Genomic DNA, 26,636 nt, shown 5'->3' with positions numbered 1-26,636 from the left:
AAGCACCACCATCTGAGAGTGCATATTCCTGCCCGAGTAGTGGATATCACTGCCACAACATTAGTTCACACTGAAGATAAGGGTTCACCTCCAGGTACAGGCTCTCATTTCTGTACTGTATGTCTTCCAGGGCTGGAAATTTCCAGGGACCTCACAATACGAGATTATTACCATTCTTAGGTGCCAAAAAGATATGTACTGCGACACAATCCGGTCTCGAAGCTCTACGGACAATTCCTTCGACCTCATGGCTTGGTTTTTGCTCTGACATGCACCGTCAACTGTGGGACCTTTATGTAGACAGGTGTGTGCCTTTCCAAATCATGTCCAATCAATTAAATTTAACACAGGTGGATTCCAATCAAGTTGTAGAAAGATCAAGGGTGATCAATGGAAACAGGATGCACCCGAGCTCAATTTCCAGGCTCATAGCAAGTTCTTTTAATATGAATTAGCTTTGTCATTATGGGATATTGTGTGTAGATTGATGAAGAAAACAATTAATTTAATCCATTTTAGAAAGGCTGTAAAGTAACAAAATGTGGGAAAAGTGAAGGGTTATGAATACTTTCTGAATGCATTGTATGTACTACGATTCCATACTGTGATTTTATTGCAATTCGTCATCCCAAACATACTGCTCACCTTGTGTGTGTGCTGCGGAGGGACAAGAGAGCCTTGACAAAACAAGCTTTGATCAGTAATGGAAATAAAAGTGCTGAAAACAAATTGACGTCCTATTTATAAAGAATATTGAGAACAAGCTATGAAAGAAAAGTACTGAAGTTTTGGTGCAGGAACAGCAACAACAACAACAAAAATCACAAAAATATTGCAATATCGTCAAAAATAATAGCCGATATGTAACTATCGATTTCTTCCCCCTTCAGTCACTCCTCAGTCTCCCCTCTATGTCGCAATAAAACAGAACCTTAAAATTCAGAATAATACTATTTAGAAATGTAAACAGTAGCATTCCTTAAGATTCTGTTCATAGAGGTTTGTGGTATACATCATCTACCAGATTAACATTTCAAAGTGGAGCGACAAATATGAGCAAACAAACAATAACCACCATGTGAAACAGATGGAAGTTTAGGTCTAACAGAGGAAACTCATCTGCTGCAGCAATTATTTGCATATAACATTCTAGTCCTCACCAGTGTCCAATTTCTTTATTTAACCTTTATTTAACTAGGCAAGTCAGTTAAGAACAAATTCTCATTTACAATGACGGCCTACACTAGCCAAACCATAACCAGGATGATACTGGGCCTATTGTGCACCGCCCTATGTGATACAGCCCAGGATCGAACCAGGGTCTGTAGTGATACCTCTAGAACTGCTATGCAGTGCCTTAGACCGCTGCACCTCTCTGGATGAAGACATAACTGAGTATACTGATTAGCTGTTGAAAGCCCTCAGTAAATGGCTTGTCTAAAGCCCAGACAGAAAAAAATAAAGAGCAGAGAACGTAAGAGCGCCAAGACATACCTCAAAAACTGAAGAGAAGGGGGATAAGAAAAAGGAGGGAGAGAGTAATAAAGGAGGAGAGAGAGAGGCCAAGACCGAGTCAATAATACAAAAAACTAAAGGAAAGTGATTTGAACAACGTGACATACAGGCAGACATGCAGTACAGAAGGGGTTGGCTGAGATTGTTTTAGAAACAAAGTCATCTTGACCTAGCAGGAGAGGAAACAGTTAATCACTCTAAAGGGGATCAGAGAGAAGCAATGCTGCACATGGCAGAACAAACAGTGGAGCCAGCCCGGTACTTCCAACGTTGACCTTGACCACCTGAGCCTACAGAGAGAGACCGCATGCACAGCACTCCTCGGACGGGTGTCCTTGTGTTTGCCCGTTCAGATATTTATTAGAACACTTTTCTCTAACTACAATTCCAGGAGCCCGAGACTGAACACACAGAGGATGGAGATATAAAAAGACAGAGACAGAAGTAAAAGCCGAGATGAGCCATATTTAAAACAGGCAAAAAGGACAGTCTGTGCAGCTACCATATCCCATTCCCCCGCCTATCAGCAGTGACTGTCTGCATTGAACATTTGCTCAGCTTGCCTGAATAAATCAACTGCTCTCATAGAAAAAGAATACACTCAGGTGCTTATCTTTCTTAACTCGAAGGCTTTTTAATGTACTGTACTTTCTTGCCTTCCTCTTACAAGAGTACCTTGAACATCTGGTGAAGAAAAGCCTGTTTGTTTACAGTAATTTACTCATGATATCTGCTCTCTCAGTGAATGATCACCACTCCACAGCACTAACCACTGAACAGAAAAGAGACTTGCTATAGCCGACCTACAGACAGTAGAGGTCGACCGGTTATGATTTTTCAACGCCGATACCGATTATTAGAGGACCAAAAAAAGCTGATGCCAATTAATCTGCCTATTTTTTTATTTATAATAATGACAATTACAACACTTATTTTAACTTAATATAATACATCAATAAAATCAATTTAGCCACAAATAATGAAACTTGTTCAATTTAGTTTAAATAATGCAAAAACAAAGTGTTGGAGAAATAAAAGTGCAATATGTGCCATGTAAAAAAGCTAACGTTTGAGTTCCTTGCTCAGAACATGAGAACATATGAAAGCTGGTGGTTCCTTTTAACATGAGTCTTCAATATTCCCAGGTAAGAAGTTTTAGGTTGAGGTTATTATAGGACTATTTCTCTCTATAACATTTGTATTTCATTAACCTTTGACTATTGGATGTTCTTATAGGCACTATAGTATTGCCAGTGTAACAGTATAGCTTCCGTCCCTCTCCTCGCTCCTACCTGGGCTCGAAACAGGAACACATCGACAACAGCCACCCTCGAAGCATCGTTACCCATCGCTCCACAAAAGCCGCGGCCCTTGCAGAGCAAGGGGAACAACTACTCCAAGTCTCAGAGTGACATTTCAAACGCTATTAGCGCACACCCTACTAACTAGCTAGCCATTTCACATTGGTTACACCAGCCTAATCTCGGGAGTTGATAGGCTTGAAGTCAAACAGCGCAATGCTTGAAGCATTGCAAAGAGCTGCTGGCAAACGCACGAAAGTGCTGTTTGAATGAATGCTTACGAGCCTGCTGTTGCCTACCACCGCTCAGTCAGACTGCTCTATCAGATATCAAATCATAGACTTAATTATAACATAATAACACAGAAATACAAGCCGTAGATCATTAATATGGTCAAATCCGGAAACTATAATTTCGAAAATAAAACGTATATTCTTTCAGTGAAATACGGAACCGTTCTGTATTTTATGTAACGGGTATCATCCATAAATCTAAATATTCCTGTTACATTGCACAACCTTCAAGGTTATGTCATAATTACGTACAAATCTGGCCAATTAGTTAGCAATGAGCCGGCTGCCCAAACTGTTGCATATACCCTGACTCTGCGTGCAATGAATGTAAGAGAAGTGACACAATATCCCTTGTTTAATATTGCCCGCTAACATGAATTTCTTTTAACTAAATATGCAGGTTTAAAAATATATACCTCTATGTATTGATTTTAAGCAAGGCACTGATGTTTATGGTTAGGTACATTTTGTGCAATGATTATGCTTTTTTCGCAAATGCGCTTTTTATTAAAATCATCCCCCGTTTGGCAAAGTTGGCCGTCTTTGTTAGGAAGAAATAGTCACAGTTCGCAACGAGCCAGGCGGCCCAAACTGCTGCATATACCCGGACTCTGTTGCACAGAACGCAAGAGAAGTCTGTCAGACAGAACCAATACCATTCAGATCAAACATCACTGCAACACAATATCTAACAGTCATTATCGATGGCGGCCCTTTTTTCAAGTATTGATGAAGTCGCTTCAGAATTCATCAGGCGCTCCGATGTGGCTGACAAAGTTTACTTCTCTCAGATGTTGCCATTATCTAGGCTACTGCAAGTTCTACACAACCAATCTGACCACCAGACAAGTGATTTTCACATAGAAAAATATTCTGCTGCACAAAGGGCAAAAAAGTGGATGTATTTACCCCCTGAGATATTACATGTTATTTGTCAGAGGGGCTATAATTCCGTTTATTTGTAGTGTTTGCTTGTCAGGAAGATGTTATTAGTTCCTGTTGTTGTTGCTTAGACACAGTGAATCCCCCTGAATTCAGCTGCCTGTGTAAATGCTGCCTGTGGGGCCCATGCAGGAATCATACCCACCACAACCCTTGGGTGTATTTATTAGTCGCAGACAGCTGCAAAACATTCTGTTTTTTTTTCTTTTTCTTTTGCAACGAGACTGTTAACCTACCTGAATTTGTCCAATATGAAAACATTCATTTTCGTTGCAAAACGTTTTGCTTTTGAAGTAAAGATTTGCAACAGACAAAACATTTTGCCACAGAATCCAACAAATACACCCATGGTTTTCCCAGCGTGTTCAAACTCACTGAGCCATTCAAACCACATACTATACTTTCATCATTCCTAGACTTAGATTTTACAAGTGGTCAAAATGAAGCAATAGCCCCCATGTGCATAACAACACATTGAATGATGAACAAGAGAACAGAACAAAGCTGCCCATGACATTTCACTAGCAGAATCTGTACTAAAGTTCATGACAGCCAGTGAGAGTAGTTGTTTCAGCCAAACACCAACGGGTGTATTTTTACTCAGACACATGGTTCTCAACTACACAATTGGCTTGAACCAAGAGGACATATTTTCTATAGCCAGGGCATCCTCCCTTCAAGATTGACAACACCCAGGGGGGTAATATGGCCAGAATACCACTCCAACCACAGCCCAACTCTGCTAGAAGATGAATACTCCCAAAAATCTAGGCAAAAGGGCACAAACGGTTGGCTGAAGAGCAACATTTCCTGCCATTCAGCAATATTTTCCAGCTACTAGGCAAAACCACTTCAGAAATAGCTTTGTAAATGTGGATTTATTCCATAACTATCATTAAAAACAAAAAGGAAGTTGGCCTAATAAAGACAACATATTCTCATCCCATTGAAACCCTCAATGATGATCACTGAAGGCCTTCTTCAATCAAAATTATTAACCCGATGTTTCAGGACTAAGACAACACTTTCCTTGCTCTGCACTTGGGTACTTTGTTGGTTTGTCTTTGCTTTGGTTACTTGTTTTGGTTGAGTGGACCAACCAAAACACTCAAAGTCCATGAACTCTATGAAAACTTGGCATTTCAACCACTCAATATCCCACACATCCCAAGAGTAAGCCAGTGAGTATGCCAGTGATGAAAGACCGATTTTCCACTCCGTGCCCTTGTAATCCCAGAGTGTGGCCAGATCACCAATTAATCATCAGGGCTACTGTGTACGTTCCATATGGCATGCTACTCCCTACATGGTCCCTACGTTTGACCAGAGCCCCATGGGGTTAGGGTGCCATTTGGGATACAGAAAATGACATCTCCCTTTAACCAGAGTCCTCCATTAGAGCCTTCAGCAACTCTGACTGTGTCCCCTTCCCACATTCCCCTGGCTGGGCCATCTTCCATCTGATACTGCACGGGAGGAGCTCTATGTGCCACACAGAGGCAGGCAGGCATATACAAACATGCATATTGCTGAAACGCAGGAATATATACACCTGTGCTTATAGCTGTTCTGAGGCCAGTCAGACAGAGTTGGTGAGCCTGAGGAGCTGCCAGCCAGGTCTACTGCTGTCCCAACTCCTAGAATAGCCCCAGACTGACAGGCCACAGAAGCTGTAACATGAGAGCACACAGCACAGGCTACTACTGGTTGGCCATGACAAGACTCTCTAACCCACAGGTTAACCACTGTCTAGGCACAAACTTACATGGTTCCCTGAAAACACTGCAGGCTAGCCATAACCCAACCCACAGTACTCTGACCACGCAACAGACAAACCACCTGTGAAAAAGAACTACATACACTGGATGGGTGCAGTGAAATGTGGTGCTTTATAGGGTCAGCCATAGTAGTACAGCGCCCCTGGAGCAAATGGGGTTCAAGTGCCTTGCTCAAGGGTAGAGACTCGTTTTTACCTTGTCGGCTCGGGTTTCCGAACCAGAGACCTTTTAGTTACTGGCCCAAAGCTCTAACCGCTAGGCTACCTGCCGCCCGCAATTCACCTACAACACTGACACGAGCGGAAAAGTGTTATCAACAATATCATCTCTCGCCCTGAAGTAATGAAGCAATTTGCAGTTCTGATATCAGACTTATCACATTATCAGATAAAGCACAATAGACGACCTTGTTCATTGAGCTGAACCTATCGTAGCACTTTACGCTCTGAGAGCATTGTTACTTCCTCCTCCCCAAAACTATTTATTCTTACTCTCCCACAGCTTTTCATTTTGCCCCTCCCTCACTTCATTAGTTGGATTATGTCAAAGCGCTTCACTCATATCAATAGTCACTCCACAGAGACATGGAACAAAAGAGAAACAGTAATTATCCTGCACAGCATATAAAAGAGCAGTTACACACACAATAATTATCCTACAGTAAAATGCTTGGGACAATTCTAACAATTATTACATCACCTCTGATGTAAAGGAAACAAAGTGGCAGCCTCATCTAACATTCCTAGTGAGGTTTTCAGACAGACTTAGGACTTAAATAACACTCCCTGTGGCACAGGGTCTAAGACACAGAAAGTGGACAGCTACACAGACCGATAAACCAAGATATGGTGCCTCAAAGTAGGAACATGCCATGAATCAACCCACCAGTACAATGGCTGACATTTGGGTTGAACAGAGGACAAGGAACATAAATGGATGACTAGCATTGCTGTGACTGCAGGCTCATCCGTTTTATTTACCTTCACACAATGCAAGCTAATAAACGCCTACTTACCAGCCCAAGGGATCTCAGACAGACTTGTATTGGGCAGTAAAGGCACTAGAGGTCAAACTGCACTGAACTCCTTCCTTACAACAATAATAGCAACAATATTATTATTATTATTATTAGGGGGGGTGCTTATATTCATCCTGTTACACACAAGAGTGTAATGGAAATAATTTTGCATATCCCAACAACCCCACTCTCAGGGGGTAAGAGCCTTTCTCAAGTACACAGCGACAGATTTTCCACCTTGTCTCTGGTATTCAAACCAGCGACCTTTCGGTTACCGACCCAACGCTCTAACCGAGGCTACCTGAAGGACTTCGATCTTTGTTGACTGAAAAGTCACCATGTTTAAGACCTGCCTAAAATATAACTTCTCTTATGGAGTGTCGCCCCTCACATTCATATGTGACACGGAACTACATAGATGAACACACGTGTCAACAACGTGTCATATGTCATAGGAGAATCTCCTGGAGTCTAAGGTCCCTAGTGGGGTGAGGTTCTGGGAATGAGGGGTGTTTACCATGGTGTTGTGTTACAACCCTGTGTAGCCCCCATCCTCAGGACTTCAACATGGCTTTTCTGATGGGTGTTTACCATGGTGTTGTGTTACAACCCTGTGTAACCCCCATCCTCAGGACTTCAACAGGGCTTTCCGCTCTGCCATGCATACATACATACATAATATAGAGCCATGTGTTTGGCTGAATGGATATCAGCATGAAAGGAAGGGTGTCTGTTATTAGGCCATTTTTGTCAACCCACTGACTGGTACAATAGCTAGGTGTTGTCTATACAGTATAGGGGTCGACCGATTCATCGCAATTGCCGATTAATTAGGGCTGATTTTCCACCATAATTTGCAAATAAATTCATTAAAAATCCTACAATGTGATTTTCTGAATTTTTTTTTCTCATTTTGTCTGTCATAGTTGAAGTGTACCTATGATGAAAATTACAGGCCTCATCTTTTTAAAGTGGAAGAACTTGCACAATTGGTAGCTGACTAAATAACTTTTTTGCCCCACTGTATTTTTAAACCTGCATATTTAGCTAAAAGAAATCCAGGTTAGCAGGCAATATTAACCAGGTGAAATTGTGTCACTTCTCTTGCGTTCATTGCACGCAGATTCAGTGTATATGCAACAGTTTGGGCAGCCTGGCTCATTGCGAACTAATTTGCCAGAATTGTACGTAATTATGACATAACATTGAAGGTTGTGCAATGTAACAAGAATATTTAGACTTAGGGATGCCACCAGTTAGATAAAATACCGAACGGTTCCGTATTTCACTGAAATAAACGTTTTGTTTTCGAAATGATAGTTTCCGGATTCGACCATATTACTGACCAAAGGCTCGTATTTCTGTGTGTTATGTTATAATTAAGTCTGATTTGATAGAGCAGTCTGAGCGATGGTAGGCAGCAGCACACTCGTAAGCATTCATTCAAAAAGCACTTTTGTGCGTTTGCCAGCAGCTCTTCGCAAGCACAGCGCTGTTTATGACTTCAAGCCTATCAGTCTAATGGCTGGTGTAACCGATGTGAAATGGCTAGCTAGTTAGCGGGGTGCAGGCTAATAGCGTTTCAAATGTCACTCGCTCTGAGACTTGGAGTAGTTGTTCCCCTTGCTCTGCAAGGGCCGCGGCTTTTGTGGAGCGATGGGCAATGCTGCTTAGAGTGTGGCTGTTGTCGATGTGTTCCTGGTTCAAGCCAGGTAGGGGCGAGGAGAGGGACGGAAGCTATACTGTTACACTGGCAATACTATAGTGCCTAGAAGAACATCCAATAGTCAAAGGTATATGAAATACCAATGGTAGAGAGAAATAGTCCTATAAATAAATACTATATTAACTACAACCTAAAACCTCTTACCTTGGAATATTGAAGACTCATGTTAAAAGGAACAACCAACTTTCATATGTTCTGATGTTCTGAGCAAGGAACTCAAACGTTAGCATTTTTACATGGCACACATTGCACTTTTACTTCTCCAACACTTTGAATTTGCATTATTTAAACCAAATGAAACGTTTCATCATGTATTTGAGGCTAAATTGATTTTTATTGATGTATTATATTAAGTTAAAGTAAGTGTTCATTTAGTATTGTTGTAATTGTCATTATTACAAATAAAATAAATTGGCAGATTAATCGATAGGCTTTTTTTGGTCCTCCAATAATCGGTATTGGCGTTGAAAAATCATAATCGGTCGACCTCTAATACAGTACCATTCAAAACTTGACACCTAATCATTCAAGGGTTTTTCTTTATTTGTACTTTTTTCTACAGAGTGGATTAATAGTGAAGACATCAAAAATATGAAGTAACATATGGAAACATGTAGTAACCCAAAAAAGTGTGAAACAAATCAAAATATATATTTGAGATTCTTCAAAGTAGCCACCCTTTGCATTAATCGTCAGCTCTTGGCATTCTCTCAACCAGCTTCATGAGGGAGTCACCTGGAATGCATTTCAATTAACAGGTGTGCCCTCTTAAAAAGTTCAATTGTGGAATTTCTTTCGTTCTTAATGCATTTGAGCCAATCAGTTGTGTTGTGACAAGGTACACAGAAGAAGACAGTCCTATTTGGCAAAACACCAAGTCCATATTATGGCAATAACAGCTCAAATAAGCAATGCGAAACGACAATCAATTATTACTTTAAGACATTACAGAAAATGTCAAGAACTTTGAAGGTCTCTTCAAGTGCAGTCGCAAAAAACCATCAACTACTATGATGAAACTGGCTCTCATGAGGACCTCCACAGGAAAGGAAGACCCAGAGTTACCTCTGCTGCAGAGGACAAGTTCATTAGAGATAACTGCACCTCAGATTGCAGCCCAAATAAATGCTTCGCAGAGCTCAAGTAACAGACACAGCTCAACATCAACTGTTCAGAGGAGACTGCGTGAACCAGGCCTTCATGGTTGAATTGCTGCAAAGAAACCACTACTAAAGAACACCAATAAGAATAAGACTTGCTTGGGCCAAGAAAAACATGAGCAATGGACATTAGACTGGTGGAAATCTATCCTTTGGTCTGATGAGTCCAAATTTGAGATTTTTGGTTCCAAACGCCATGTCTTTTTGAAACGCAGAGTAGGTGAACGGAGGATCTCCGCATGTGCGGTTCCCACCGTGAAGCATGAAGGTAGTGGTGTGATGGTACTTTGTTAGAGACAATATCTGTGACTTGTTTTTTTTTAAAGGCACATTACCACAGAATTCTGCAGTGATACGCCATCCCATCTAGTTTGCGCTTAGTGGGACTATCAGTTGTTTTTCAACAAGACAATGACCCAAAATACACAGTCAGGCTGTGTAAGAGCTATCTGACCAGGAACGAGAGTGATGGAGTGCTGCATCAGATGACCTGGCCTCCACAATTACCTGACCTCAACCCAATTGAGATGGTTTGGGATGAGTTGGACCACAGAGTGAAGGAAAAGCAGTAGGGATGCACAATATATCGGGGAACATATCAGAAGCGGCCAATATTAGCTAAAAATGCCAGCATTGGTATCGGCCTGATGTCTAGTTTAACGCCGAAGTGCAAATCCGATGTCAAAGCTGACGTGCATACCTATATAACGTAGGTAGATGACGTGCATACCTATATAACGTAGTAGGGCTAGGTGATATGGCCAAATTATTATATCACTGTATTTAAATTTAAAAATGGACAGTATGACAGTATTTGTTTGTTTTTGAATAATAAAGTCCTACATTTGCTTTGAGTAGTGAGTGAACCTAGGGTGCTTTATGAGTAGTGAGTGATCCTAGGGTGCTTTATGAGTAGTGAGTGAGCCTAGGGTGGCAACACATACATTCTAAGTGATTTCAATGAGTCTTTCTCCATTCTGATTGTTTTATACTGTTCAATTAAACCAAAACAAATTTCACACTCATTTCTGCATTTCCTGCATTCAATTGCAGTTGTGGAAATAGTACCCAATTGTCATACTTGAATAAAAGTAAAAGACACGTTAATAGAAAATTACTCAAGTAAAAGTGAGTCACCCAGTAAAATACTACTTGAGTAAAAGTCTAAAAGCATTTGGTTTTAAATATACTTAAGTATCAAAAGTCAAATATTAATCATTTCAAATTCCTTATATTAATCATGGCAACATTTTCTTATTTTGATTTACGGATAGCCGGGGGCACACTACAACACCCAGACTTAATTTATAAACAAAGCATGTGTGTTTAGTGAGTCCTCCAGATCAGAGGCAGGATGTTCTCTTGACAAGTGAGTGAATTGGACCATTGTCCTGTCCTGCTAAGCATTCAAAATGTAACAAGTACTTTTAGGTGTCAGGGAAACTGTATGGAGTAAAAAGTACAGTATTTTCTTTAGGAATGTAGTGAAGTAAATGTAAAAGTTGTCAAAATAAAAATAGTAAAGTACAGATACATAAAAAACGACTCAAGTAGTACTTAAGTATTTTTACACACTGCCACGTAGGGCTGCACGATATGGGCAAATAATCTAGGCCAAAATTTATTTTTAACCAAATGTTGCAATTGCGATTTGACTTGCAAATTAGAGCAAAACTGTTGGAATCATGGAAATATAAATGACTATTCTAATTCTAGAATTAGAATATAATAGTGGGCACTAAGGGTAAGAACTAAAGTGTTGAAAAGTGTTTCCTAGGGGATCCTATTAGTGATGGGCATTCCCGGCTCTTTTCAGTGAGCCGGCTCACCAAAAAGAGTCGTCTCTTTTGGGTCCCAAACGGCTCTTTGAAAAAAACAAGTTTCTTATTTTTCAAGTCAAACAGTTTGTGATAGTTTGACTGTGATTGGTGTGAAAACAATTCTAATTAAATGATATAATACTCTACCTTAACCACAATGTATTTAAAAATGCATTGGTTTGTTATGAAAAAGAATGCTATTAAACATTTGCATTTAAAGTATAACTTTTTAATGTATATAAACAAAGTGCATATAAATCTAACCATTCAAAATGAATACAATCTGAACAGCATAATAGAATATTGCACCATAAAGAAAAAATAACAATTTGCAAAACTGCAGCATCCCACAAATTGAAATAAATGTAAAAAAAGGAGGATGCTATTACACATGTGCATTTAAAGTAAAACTTTAATGTAAATAAAAAAGTGCATATAAATGTAACAATTCAAAACTAATACAATCTGAACAATAATATAATATTGCAGCATATCAAAGAAAAATACATGTGCAAAACTGCAGCATCTTACTTAAAATATGAAACGGGTCCCTCTTTACTCTCTTCTTTATTGCCATATTATAACCAGCAACACTGACCATAGTTGCTTTTATGAGAGATTTGCATTCAGAAATGCAAGCTGCCTTTCGAGGGGCTGGTGCGGTTTCTTCTCCCAGTAATTTCTTGTCCCGTTTTTGAGAAGACCCTCTCAGAAGGAACAGATGTGGCCACTACACAGTCTCCCTGTCATTACTTTAGTAAACTGTGGGTAGACAGGTGTCTTGTTCTGACACTAGCTCAGAGGATCTGCACTTCTTTGGAGGGGCTCCTCCAAATAGGATCGGACCTCCATTATGGCATCTGCTGAGGGATTCCTTCACGCTGCATCACCAGTTGCTCTCTCGTCAAACAGCATCCAAACAGATATTTGTGGCACTACGGCTGGTGCTTCTGCTCCATTTGAACCCTCTTCTTCCTATTGCCCTGGTGCCTGAGCCAGCTGACTGCTGGGGCTGTCCCTCCCTGCTGCTGAGGTTATTCTTTGAAGTGCCTCATCAATCGCTCTGGCATCACTGAAGGCTAACTTCTTAAACCTTGGCTCAATAGCAGCGGTTTCTGAGAGCGCGTGATTATATTCCATCATGTGGAACTGTCTGTCTATTGATCAACATAGGGTGCCCATCAACTCTGTGGTTACATTTGCTTCTCTCTGGCTGGCTGTAATTCGCTGCAGACCCTTACACAGGAGTATCATTTTTGAGGCTGTTACATAACTGAAAAGAGAGAACAGTAGCTTATTAGTTCAGGTTCATGTTTTGTCTACTGATACTACATTCTCATCTACTGCTCATATACATATATAATACTGGACTAAATAATGTATAAATAACTGCTTACTGTACCTCTACTGATCTCCACAGTGACCTGCTCAAAGGGTTTCAGGACTCTGCACACCTCCTCCCATTCCTCATGGGTCAGTGCATCAACAGGTGCATTGACAATGGCCAGGGTAGAGATGATGGCATCCTGTGACTCAAGAAACCGCTTCAACATATAACATGTTGAATTCCACCTTGTAGTGCAGTCTTGTTTAGGCCTCAGCTCAGGCATCCCCATCTGGCGTTGTGTACACTTTAGTTTTTCAGCACCTACTGTGCTCCTCCTATTCCACAGCTGCAAATCAAATCAAATCAAATGTATTTATATAGCCCTCCTTACATCAGCTGATATCTCAAAGTGCTGTACAGAAACCCAGCCTAAAACAGCAAGCAATGCAGGTGTAGAAGCACGGTGGCTAGGAAAAACTCCCTAGGAAGGCCAAAACCTAGGAAGAAACCTAGAGAGGACCAGGCTATGAGGGGTGGCCAGTCCTCTTCTGGCTGTGCCGGGTTTTAGATTATAACAGAACATGGCCAAAATGTTCAAATGATCATAAATGACCAGCATGGTCAAATAATAGTAATCACAGTAGTTGTCGAGAACTCGACAGTTCTTCTGCCAAGTTCTCTGAGGTGTGTCTGTCGATGAACTCAAAGCAGTCCAGAAGACAGCTAGACATCGAAAAATCTTCAATGAAGGGACATGCAACCGACATGTAATAAGTGGTTACCCTTGATGTCCAGGAGTCAGTGGTAAGGCAAACTGCAGTAGCTTTTTGGACTCTTTCCCCACACTGAAGCCCATGTGCTTGCGTACAGTTGTGGAATAAGTGATTTTGAAAGGGTTTTCTTGTACACAATTCTAAGCATTGGATTTAGACTATTGCTATAATTTATAAAACCTCTGTCCTCCACAATCAAAAATGCCTGGAAATCAGTGTCAATCATTTTAGACAATGCAATATATCAGTCTACTCAATATCCCCCCCCCCCCAACATCCTCCTCTGTTATCAGACTCCAAAATATCCACCCAGTATTATTTTTCCTCTGGAATAGTGTTCAATACACACAGGTTGATAATAAATGTGGCTCAATTCACAGCTGTTTCATAGTCCCGCAATAAGAGCTACGGAGCTAATGTTCTCTGGGTGTCACGGAGTAGACTGACAACCCATGTCATTGATCCACAATCCATAGGTAAAGCTGTACAGTGAAATAAGTATTACCCCAATACAATTCTATACAGTGTGATTTCAACAAATTCGTTAATTTGACAATTGTCTTTTGTTGATTTTATATAACATTCTAACCTCATTCAGCATGATCTATTAAATTATGGCACAATTTCACTATCTGTATTCATTTGCATTACTGCTAATGACAAACTTATTTTGAAGGCCAACTGCAAAGTCCACTATCGTGGCTACTATTTGTGTCTAGCTTCACATAGGTGGGTACGACCACCATTAATCAAATAACTGTTTTATGAATTAGGTGTCATCTAAAATAACTATCTACACTACTAAAAAAAGGGAACACTAAAATAACACATCCTAGATCTGAATGAATGAAATATTCTTATGAAATACTTTTTTCTTTACATAGTTGAATGTGCTGACAACAAAATCACACACAAATTATCAATGGAAATAAAATGTATCAACCCATGGAGGTCTGGATTTGGAGTCACACTCAAAATTAAAGTGGAAAACCACACTACAGGCTGATCCAACTTTGATGTAATGTCCTTAAAACAAGTCAAAATGAGGCTCAGTAGTGTGTGTGGCCTCCACGTGCCTGTATGACCTCCCTACAACGCCTGGGCATGCTCCTGATGAGGTGGCGGATGGTCTCCTGGGGGATCTCCTCCCAGACCTGGACTAAAGCATCCGCCAACTCCTGGACAGTCTGTGGTGCAACGTGGCGTTGGTGGATGGAGCGAGACATGATGTCCCAGATGTGCTCAATTGGATTCAGGTCTGGGGAACGGGCGGGCCAGTCCATAGCATCAATGCCTTCCTCTTGCAGGAACTGCTGACACACTCCAGCCACATGAGGTCTAGCATTGTCTTGCATTAGGAGGAACCCAGGGCCAACCGCATCAGCATATGGTCTCACAAGGGGTCTGAGGATCTCATCTCGGTACCTAATGGCAGTCAGGCTACCTCTGGCGAGCACATGGAGGGCTGTGCAGCCCCCCAAAGAAATGCCACCCCACACCATGACTGACCCACTGCCAAACCGATCATGCTGGAGGATGTTGCAGGCAGCAGAACGTTCTCCACGGCGTCTCCAGACTCTGTCACGTCTGTCACATGTGCTCAGTGTGAACCTGCTTTCATCTGTGAAGAGCACAGGGCGCCAGTGGCGAATTTGCCAATCTTGGTGTTCTCTGGCAAATGCCAAACGTCCTGCATGGTGTTGGGCTGTAAGCACAACCCCCACCTGTGGACGTCGGGCCCTCATACCACCCTCATGGAGTCTGTTTCTGACCGTTTGAGCAGACACATGCACATCTGCTGCTGGGTTGTTGCCCTCCTACGGCCTCCTCCACGTCTCCTGATGTACTGGCCTGTCTCCTGGTAGCGACTCCATGCTCTGGACACTACACTGACAGACACAGCAAACCTTCTTGCCACAGCTCGCATTGATATACCATCCTGGATGAGCTGCACTACCTGTGCCACTTGTGTGGGTTGTAGACTCCGTTTCATGCTACCACTAGAGTGAAAGCACCGCCAGTGATCAAAACATCAGCCAGGAAGCATAGGAACTGAGAAGTGGTCTGTGGTCACCACCTGCAGAACCACTCCTTTATTGGGGGTGTCTTGCTAATTGCCTATAATTTCCACCTGTTGTCTATTCCATTTGCACAACAGCATGTGAAATGTATTGTCAATCAGTGTTGCTTCCTAAGTGGACAGTTTGATTTCACAGAAGTGTGATTGACTTGGAGTTACAGTGTGTTGTTTAAGTGTTCCCGTTATTTTTTTGAGCAGTGTATATAGTTAGCTGGCTAACTAACTATATCTACTGAAACAGATTGTCGTTTTGCTATGTTTTGGGGGAAGAACATTGTTAGCATCCATGAGTTAGCTAGCTTTCTTTATGACCAGCACTGTAGGTGCGCGAGACAACTTTACCAGCATCATAGTATGCGTATCAATGAATCGTTGTGACATATGAAATACGAGTGATGGTGTAATAACTACATAAAAAAATGTATAAACAAGTTAAATTATTATTCTCAAATGATTGCCTCGCCTGGTTCACTACTTCTCTGATAGAGTTCAGTGTGTCAAATCAGAGGGCCTGTTGTCCGGACCTCTGACAGTCGCTATGGGTGTGCCACAGGGTTCAATTCTCGGACCGACTCTTCTCTGTATACATCAATGATGTCGCTCTTTCTGCTGGTGATTCTTTGATCCACCTCTACACAGACGACACCATTCTGTATACATCTGGCCCTTCTTTTGGACACTTAAACCTCCAGACGAGCTTCAATGCCATACAACTCTCCTTCCGTGGCCTCCAACTGCTCTTAAATGCAAGTAAAACGTAATGCATGCTCTTCAACCGATCGCTGCCCGCACCTGCCTGCCCGTCCAGCATCACTACTCTGGACGGTTCTGACTTAGAATATGTGGACAACTACAAATACCTAGGTGTCTGGTTAGACTGTAAACTCTCCTTCCAGACTCACATTAAACATCTCCAATCCTAAACTAAATCTAGAATCAGCTTGCTATTTCGCAGCAAAGCATCCTTCACCCATGCTGCCAAACATACCCTCGTAAAACTGACCATCCTACCTATCCTCGACTTCGGCGATGTCATTTATAAAATAGCACTCTACTCAACAAATTGAATGCAGTCTATCACAGTGCCATCCGTTTTGTCACCAAAGCCAAATATACTACCCACCACTGCGACCTGCACGCTCTCGTTGGCTGGCCCTCGCTTCATACTCGTCGCCAAACCCACTGGCTCCTGATCATCTACAAGTCTCTGCTAGGTAAAGCCCCGCCTTATCTCAGCTCATTGGTCACCATAGCAGCACCCACCCGTAGCACGCGCTCTAGCAGGTATATCTTATTAGTCAACCACAAAGCCAATTCCTCCTTTGGCCGCCTCTCCCTCCAGTTCTCTGCTGCCAAGGACTGGAAAATCCCTGAAGCTGGAGACTCGGATCTACCTCACTAGCTGTCAGAGCAGCTCACAGATCACTGCACCTGTACATAGCCCTTCTGTAAATAGCCCATCCAACTACCTCATCCCCATATTGTATTTATTTATTTATCTTGCTCCTTCGCACCCCTGTATCTCTACTTGCACATTCATCTTCTGCACATTCTACCATTCTAGTGTTTAATTGCTATATTGTAATTACTTCGCCAACATGGCCTATTTATTGCCTTGCCTCTCTTATCCTACCTCATTTGCACATGCTGTATATAGACTTTCAACTGTATTATTGACTGTAAGTTTGTTTATTCCATGTGTAACTCTGTGTTGTTGTATGTGTTGAACTGCTTTGCTTTATCTTGGCCAGGTCACAGTTGCAAATGAGAACTTGTCTCAACTAGCCTACCTGGTAAAATAAAAGGTGAAATAAAAATGTAAAAATTGTGATGTGCAGTCATATTCAGGTCCCGAATTGGTCAAATGGTGTTTTTCGGCACGTCAAATAGTGTTATTTGGCGTGTATCTTTTTTGACACACAAAGACCCAAACGGCGTTCCATAGAAATCCTGGTTGAGAAAGAAACTGAACAACGAAACAGCACAGCAATTAAGTGAAAGAAATAGGTTTTGATTATGTTTTTCCTGAAAAATGGGGACATATGCCAACAAAATAACTTTTTGGTCAGTGTGGTGTGTAAACTTTACTTAACAAGGTAAGTCAGTTAAGAACAAATTATTATTTACAGGTGACGTCCGGGTTTGGCCGGGGTAGGCCAACGCTGGGTCAATTGTGCGCCGCCCTATGGGACTCCCAATCACGTCCGGATTTGATACAGCCTGGATTTGAACCAGGGACTATAGTGACGCCTCTTGCACTGAGATGCAGTGCCTTAGACCGCTGCGTCCATGCGTGTCTGTTAACTATAACTGTACTAGAATTCTTAAAAATGTTAAATATCGGTATTGTTTTTTTTGGTCAAGGAACATATTGGATATTGGGATCGGCCAAAAATCTAATATTGGTGCGTCACTAAAAAGAAGCCAACAAGTACTCGGCACATGTGGGAACTCCTTCAAGAGTTTTGGAAAAGCATTCCTCATGAAGCTGGTTGAGAGAATGCCAAAAGTGTGCAAAGCTATCAAAGGCAAACGGTGGCTACTTTGAAGAATCTAAAATATATTCTGATTTGTTTAACACTTTTGTTTGGTTACTACATGATTTCATGTGTTATTTTATAGTGTGTCTTCACTATTATTCTACAATGTAGAAAATAGTAAAAATAAAGAAAAACCCTTTAATGAGTAGCTGTTCAAACTTTTGACTGGTGCTGTAAATTCAATGCTACTGTCACAAAACTAAAGGTAAAAAAAAAAAAATCTGACACTTTACACGGATAATTCAGTTATTGCTCTGTGCTGAAAGTGCTACATCTTGAAAAACTTGAATGCTGACATGCATATTTTTGGTGGATTAATAAACAAAAACACTAAAAGAGTTGAGTGAACTATACATTCAAGACTTCCACACACAGTGTGTACTTAGTGTATGTGCAACAGTTCAGTCATATGGTATTAATAACAGAGTAATAAAGAATACAACTCCAGTACATCTCCCTTCCTCAACCACCTGGGAGTCCACACAGTCCCGCTGGTAGTAGTGAGGAGGATATTCAGACCTCTTTTCTCAGGGTCTCCAGCACAACACACCACGTTCCTCACGACCTTGTCACCCAACATCTGTCTGACTCAACTCTCACCCCATTCCACCATTTGCTGAAGCGCACGCACACACACACACACACACACAGGAGAGAGAGCAAAAGAGACACACCCTCCTAAGAGGTCAGAGAGGTTTGGTATGAAAAACAACATCAACACGCAAAAGTTCAAGTCACACAAAACCAATGTCCCTTTGGGCAATAGGAATCCTCAAGAGAGGTTCCACTTCCAAATGGCCCCCTGCTCACTTTGTAACCTCTGGGGCATTGACAGTGGAACTCCATGTCCTGTCTAGTAAGATCTTTAGCAGGCGTTGAACCCTTACACCCTTCTCCTTCTCAATAGGGATTCAGATTCCTGTGTTGACATTATCTAATGCTGAACAGAAACAGACCTTTTTCTATAGGGTTCGTATTCCTATCCAAACTGGCTTCAGTAGCCCCAAGACGCTATTTAAGATATATATAACATCAATACCGACCAAGGAGTCAGACCCCGAAATTTGTCCGTTTTGTATGTTTAAACTTTTAAAATAGATAGGCTATTGTAGCGATGTGATACTTGGATATAGGCCTATGCCAGTAGCCATTACATCATGACCTTCTACTTACTTAGAAATAAATTATCCTAACTAAGACGGTGAATACTAAATATAGTGAGGGACAGGAAAAACTAAGTAAAACGTAACTGCAGAAGGCCCACTGCGAGTGGTTTACATCGACGTCAACAGTACATTCTCACTGCACAGGCCTATACGGTTACACACTGACATCACTTATCATCTAGTGACCAGGACATGTTTCCCAGGACAAGGCCTTATGTACGCCTCCACCAGTATCCCGTTCATTAATTAGCCTACCAGTTCTATTCAGCTCACTCTTGACTTTGGCGTCTGGACAAAGGCTTTAACGAGTGTTTGTATACTGTCGCTAAAACAAATATGGATACGCTTGCAAACTTGGCTAGCTACTTCTGTTGGTGCAAGTTAATAAAGGAAGCAGCATATGTTCAAAATAAATGGGTAAAGTCATGAATGATAGGACTTCAGGCAAAACAAGTGTCCTCTAATGCTAGCAAGCTACAGTATGACTGGAAACGTTCTTCTAGCTGGCACTTGTATTACCTCCATTCTCTGCCTGAGGACGACGAATCATTAACTTTGTTTTGTATGACAAGACCTCTGTTGTGGTAATCATCACATCTGACTTTAGATTGAACGAAACCATAGGATGAGGGGAAAACAAGTCCACCCAAGTTATACTCCATCTTGGCTTTATTAAATGTTTTTATTAAGCAATAAGGGATGGAGGGGTGTGGTATATGGTCATTATACCATAGCTAAGGGCTGTCCTTAAGCATGACTCGACGCGGCTTGCCTGGATACAGCCCTTAGTCATGGTATATTGGCCATATACCACAAACCCCTGAGGTGCCTTACTGTTATTATAAACTGGTTACCAACATAATTAGAGCCATACAAATAAAATGTTTTCAGATAATCAGCATTCAGGGCCCGAACTACCAAGTTTATAATATATATCATGCCTCAATCCAACACCACCACCCACATGATAAAGAGAATGAAAGAGAAAAGACAGATACACATCTGAAATTCTCTTTACCCAGGTAGGTTGAAAAACAAAGACAGATCTTTTAACAGAACATCAAATTGAATGTGGATATCAAGCTGCGATTACATAACAAGGCATAAATAATTCAAAAAGCGCCGACATCTAGGTAGACCCCAGCAGCAGATTAAAATTCAACTGCTGTAGTGTACTGTAGACAGTAAAAACACAGCTAGAGCCCACAGCCCACACAAAACAAGGGCTTGAGAAGCACCACTAGCCACCAACCAAAACACTCCTGTCGGAACCAACTGATCCAATATAGTGTCTTACCCAGAGAGGTACAATATTATACATGTATTATTGGAGATCATACATGTTCTATTAATAGGGTGGTCTTACCTTAAAACCTTCAGAAGAAGGTAAATCACCTATGGTCCAATTCCGCCTTAGGGCCATGATCTTTGATAGTCTAATACCGTCCCTCTGTAATATCACTTTAAAAGTCTGCCATTGCAGCCAGTGTGTGAGGACTGTAGTGTGGACTAGAACTGGACCAGTGTTGGATTGGATGAAAAGGCAGAAATTAAAGTTCCATCCTGTAATGACATCACCCCCCACCATAGAGAGCCAGAGGCGTTCTTAAACAGATTGACAGTTAATCCCCTTAACCATTCACTGACACTGGATGTGCCTTATGGACAGCCCCGACTGGCTAGCTGCTAAAACAACGGGCTGGGTAATTACAGGCAGGCAGTAATGACATCACAACAAGGAGTTCATCAGTGTTTGGGGGGAAATGGATACAATTGGGACTGATGATGTACAGTGGGAGAGAGAGAGAGAGAAGGATTATTAACTTGGTGTTCTGTACACAACAAATGTTAAGCTTTATCTCTAGTGTGAGAGAAAAGCTAAATCCTGCAATTTGATCCTCTTTCCCTCAGTTTCTTCCTTAAAGGACATGTGTTTATGGTGAAATTCAAGAAAAGAATGCAGTTCAACCCCCCCAGACCATTACATAAGACGTATAAGGCAATGGAATAACAAATCAGGCACACCTTGGATGATGCATAACACTTGCTGTTCCTAGCCTCAATACAACATGGTGAATATTCTGAAACTGGCTCCAGTCTCTCATTGTCAATTCATTACTTGAATATTACAATCACTTGGAAGTGCGACAGATTGGAGAAAAATGATGGACTTGGAAAGAGCTGTGTGATGGGCTACACTCCTCTCCTTAACCTTTCACAACTCATTAGAATCACAAAAGGAAAAACCACAACATGATTAGTGTACAAATAAGAATCAACACGTAGTCCATTTCTCTCACAGAAGGGAAATCAGGCATACAGGGGGATTGAGGAGTAGAAAACAAGCTGTTCTGATCTGGAACGAGCCAACAGACATGAAAAAAACATGGCTGTTGTAAACACCCGGAAAACATTTCAGTACTAGTGTTGAAAGGAGGATACTTTCAGATGGCATTGTGATAGAGTTGACTAACACTGTGCTCATCTGGTATTGAAATTCAAAAGGTAAAAGCATCCTTTTCTCAATCATCCCACCAAGAAGTTTCAAATCCTTCACTTCATTTCATTTTAGGACATGCGCTATAATTGCAGAGGTCCGGGATCAGTTTTATTCCCATTCCTGTATTCCTGTTGTGAGTGACTACAAGGTCTGCCAAGTCCGCCCATATTTAATCAAATCAAAACATCTCCCTCCAAATGAGAAGTGGGTTTTCTTGACCAGGACTCTTTCCAACACAGTAGCCTCCTCTTTCCTGGACCTTTCCTTATATGCCAAACATCCATTACTGTAGCCATATCTGGCCGGACCACCAGGCGCAGTTTACATGAGGTAAGTGTAGACAGAGACAGTCCTGCTAAGAAGATGCAGCTGGACTGATATAAACACAGAGTCCAATTAAAGTTTGTGTTTCCTTTGTCATTCAGTAGTCTTTTTCCCCAAATAAAATGATGATTTTGGGGTACTGTAAAAACCTGCTACTACCAGTTAAGACGCCGATAGATGCTACCCATTTTTAGAATAAGAAGTGTGTGTGTATGTGTCCCTGTATGTGCATGCGTGAGCAGTTGTTAGTAAACAAAGAGTGCATAAACACCGCTAGAGTATGTGTTCTGTTTGAATAGAGGCCCTCAGTCCAACACAAAACCAGCCTGAGGAGATGACACAGATAAGCCACTCTTCCCAGAAGCCTTTCCCTCTTTAACCCCCTTAAGGGTATGACGTAAGTCACAGATCAGGGGTTAGAGGTTAGGCTATGTCCCCAATGGTGGTCACCTGACAGATTTAGAGGGGTAAAGGTGCATTGATGAGTTGAATTAGCTCTGGGTAGGAGTCACCCTTAAATACAAATCTACTATCAGACTACCCTACTCCCAATATAAGCCTTAGACATTAGGCAGGGAAAAAATATAACTGACCCTGAATCAGCGGTTAGGGGCCATTTCCACCTACACCTGTTTGATTGGAGGTCTGAGCAGCAAAATATGGGTTTTAGAGGTGACTTATATGCAATATTCAAAATGTAATCCTATCTCCTACCCTACCTATCCTGTAGATCTTTAAGAATCATATGTTTAAGCAACATTGGCTTTACCTTGAGTTACAATTGGCAGGGTGTACATTTTGCCATATTGCTTAAACCTATCCAGTCATTTCAGATCTACAGGAGTACTTAACCCTTAAGTGGTGGGGCTAAGGATCGATTTGGAATTCAACAGTAGTTTTGTCCAGCCAATGAGTGAATGGTGACTCAGACAAGTGTTTGAAATGTTGCAGATCCTGAACACACCCCCTGGTTAGATCAGCAAGGTTAAACTCTAAACCAATTGAGCTGATCATAACCAGTGAAACCAGTCTGAACTGGGAAGGCAATCCAATTAAGCTATTTAAAAAGAGATTTGTCTGCCTAATTCACTTCGTTCTCAGTAGCATCATTGCCAGGCAAGCCTCAGGCAAAGAGTATTTTCTATTTCCTCAAACAATGCACATCTTAATGCACATCTGAGTTTAATGTCTAACTCTTACCTAATGGTTGTCAATCAATATATAGAGAGGGCTTATTTTTCATACACACTAGTGCCGGGACAATACCAGTATCTTAATATTTAATAACGTGAGGTATATAAAATATTGCTTGGAAAATAAATAAATGTTTCCAACATTTGGGCTGTTTTCTTAAAGAAGTTTAATCCACCTTGTGTTTTGTTTCCTTAACATTATACTAATGAGTATCGGCCCAACCTTAGCAACCAGAAACACAAGGCTACAGATTTATGTTTAAAGTCTCAGGGGGTGCTCTTCCCTTCGACAAAGCCTGGATATATTTACCCAAAACACTTCAACACCAAAGGATAACCTGGGAACGTCAAACAATAACTTCTCTCTACGACAACAAAGCAAAGCAGTGGATATTCAGAATGTAGGCTATTGCATATGCTCAACTGTTGAGGACCTTGTGCATATTGCGTATTGAGCATGGCTGGCGAGTGAGCAGAATTGAATGGAAGAATCTCCGTGTTGAGAATATGAATTGTCCTTTCAGTACATAGTCCATATCCCCAGCCGACTTCATGCTGACATTTTTCCCAAAGCTGAGCCATGTCATAAACAGTAATCATTAGGGATGCTTTGCAGGTTGCTATGAAAAAAAAGACTGAAACATGAAGTAGCCTTTGTTATCACACAACACACCAGGAACTGGCGAGAGATTAATTTGCCCTAACTAATTGTCTTGGGGACTTCCAATATCCCCCTGACAGCTAACCATATGAATCAATCAGCCTACTGTGTCACTATAATGCTACTGGGAGTATCACTAATCAAAAAAATAATTTAAAATTACAAAACTGTGGACAGCTCGGCATAAACGTAAAATGAGACACTAAGTGGCCAAAAGTAGGTGGACACCCCTTCAAATTAGTGGATTTGGCTATTTCAGCCACTCCTGTCACTAAAAATCAAGCACACAGCCATCCAATCTCCATAGACAAACATTTGCAGTAGAATGGCCTTACTGAAGAGCTCAGTGACCATCAACATGGCACCGTCATAGGATGCCTCCTTTCCAACAAGTCCGTTCGTCAAATATCTACCTTTCTAGAGCCGGTCAATTGTAAGTGGTAGGCCACATAATCTCACAGAATGGGACCGTGTCTAAAAATTGTCTGTGCTCGGTTGCAACACTCACTCCCTAGTTCCAAGCTGCCTCTGGAAGCAAAGTAAGCACAATAACTGTTTGTTGGGAGCTTCATGAAATGGATTTCCATGTCCGACCAGCAGCACACAAGCCTAAGATCACCATGTGTAACACCAAGCATTGGCTGGAGTGGTGTAAAGCTCATTGCCATTGGACTCTGGAGCAGTGGTTCCCAACCAGGGGTACAAGGATACTTGGTCTATCCACAGGGGATACTTGGGAAGACTAATGAGACTATAGGTCTACTAGTAAAATGCACATGAGGGGGTACTTCAGGCAGAGCAAAACTCAGTTGGTGGTACAGTAACCAAAAAATGTTGGGAATCACTGCTCTGGAGTGATGAACCACGCTTCACCATCTGGCAGTCTGGTTTGGCAGATGCCAGGAGAACACTACCTGCACGAATGCATAGTGCCACTGTAACGTTTGGTGGAGGATGAATAATGGTCTGGGGCTGATTTTCATGGTTCGGGCTAGGCCCCTTAGCTCCAGTGAAGGGAAATATTAACACTACAGCATACAATGACATTCTAGACGAGTCTGTGCTTCCAACTTTGTGGCAACAGTTTGGGTTAGGCCCTTTCCTGTTTCAGCATGACAATAGCCCAGTGCACAAAGCGAAGTCCATACAAAAATGGTTTAAGATCGATGTGGAAGAACTTGACTGGCCTGCACAGAGCCCTGACCTCAACCCCAACAAACTTCTTGGGAAGAATTGGAACCGAGACTGCAAGCCAGGCCTAATCGCCCAACATCAGTGCCCAACCTCACTAATGTTCTTGTGAATGAATGGAAGCAAGTCCCCGCAGCGATGTTCCAACATGTAGTGGAAAGCCTTCCCAGAAGAATGGATGCTGTTATAGCAGCAAAGGGGGGACTAACTCCATATTAATTCCCATGAATTTGTAATGAGATGTTCGACAAGCAGGTGTCCACATACTTTTGGTCATGTAATGTAGATCCCTCTGTAGTCTAAATAATATTTTAGCAGAATATTAAGCAACTTGACTTCGTATTTCCCACATCAGTGCACATACGCAGCAAAGGCATGGTTATCAATTGCGAGGGCAGGCAGGCAGGCACGCACACACACACTCTCTCTCTCTCTCTTGCCCTTTAAGCCACTTCACCCAAAACCATTGACATTATATAGGCTAATTCAAACGTCTAATGGATAAATTACACGTTAGCACTCTTTACCATTTCGTCGTCTCCTTCTTCCCCATATTCTTTATTCCCCGTTTCCACCTCGTCGTCTGCCACACTCTTTTCTTCTTTCCCTTCTGCTTTTATAGTTTCGAAGTCTGAAGCGTGTTGGCCGTTGAAATCATCGTCATTTTGGTGCTCTTCTTGTATGCCTTCTCCCTCTGACAAGGTTTCAGACCCTGAAGAGGACTGGCTCCCGCTGTCGTTTCCAAACAAGTGTTGTTCCTCCATAATGTTTAAATGTAGTCTACAGACACCTATCACGCCAGCATGTCAAAGTCACCGCGTAGGCTAATGTCTACCTGCACACCTGTCCTTTGAAGTCATGTTGCGGATTGAATGCACGGTGTTGCACGGACACCGTTGGAAAGTTCCATTCAGTGAGGTCCAGGGGCTACGACACAGCCGTCTGTCTCATCGTTGGCTGAGTGCAATCTGTCTGGCAAAAAGAGCCTGGAATTGGATTCATTTCATAACTCCGCCTACCAAAACATGGGAACTGACCCGCTGTGCGCCTCTTGCATTGGCCCCGATGTGTAATACTCAATCAAATGAAAGAGACTTTTGTGAGTTTTGCTCCTGTTGACACGCAGACATGAACTTGGCCACATTTTAGCATCGGACCGTTCTTGCAAGGGTAGTACCTGACCACTCTGTAGGGCCTATTATGACCTCTCCCAAGGGTCTCAACCTTGATATGCTATGGGACTGGGAGAAAGTGCACTTTCAATGGGTTTCTACTTTCAACTCTCCCACATGCTGTTTCTACTTCCAGCTCCCCCCAGTCTCTCAGGC

The 26,636-nt window shown here is 41.8% G+C and overlaps 1 protein-coding gene across 3 annotated transcripts in view; it reads right to left on the bottom strand.

Annotated features, from left to right (window-relative positions):
* Window positions 1-26,333, bottom strand: part of mast4 (microtubule associated serine/threonine kinase family member 4) — a 175,303-nt gene extending 148,970 nt beyond the window's left edge. For 2 of the 3 annotated variants that reach the window (XM_024382102.2, XM_024382105.2), the window contains exon 1: window positions 25,836-26,333. In XM_024382102.2, coding sequence (XP_024237870.1) covers window positions 25,836-26,072 — 237 coding nt within the window. In that variant the 5' untranslated portion in view covers window positions 26,073-26,333. The remainder of the gene's footprint in view (window positions 1-25,835) is intronic. The other variant, XM_024382103.2, reaches the window with a different exon arrangement.
* Between the last annotated feature and the right edge of the window lie 303 nt (window positions 26,334-26,636).

The sequence above is a fragment of the Oncorhynchus tshawytscha genome, linkage group LG20, assembly GCF_018296145.1.
Source record: "Oncorhynchus tshawytscha isolate Ot180627B linkage group LG20, Otsh_v2.0, whole genome shotgun sequence".
Lineage (NCBI taxonomy): Eukaryota > Metazoa > Chordata > Actinopteri > Salmoniformes > Salmonidae > Oncorhynchus > Oncorhynchus tshawytscha.
The sequence above is the reverse complement of the archived record's forward strand: the minus strand, read 5'-3'. Positions and strand labels throughout refer to the sequence as shown.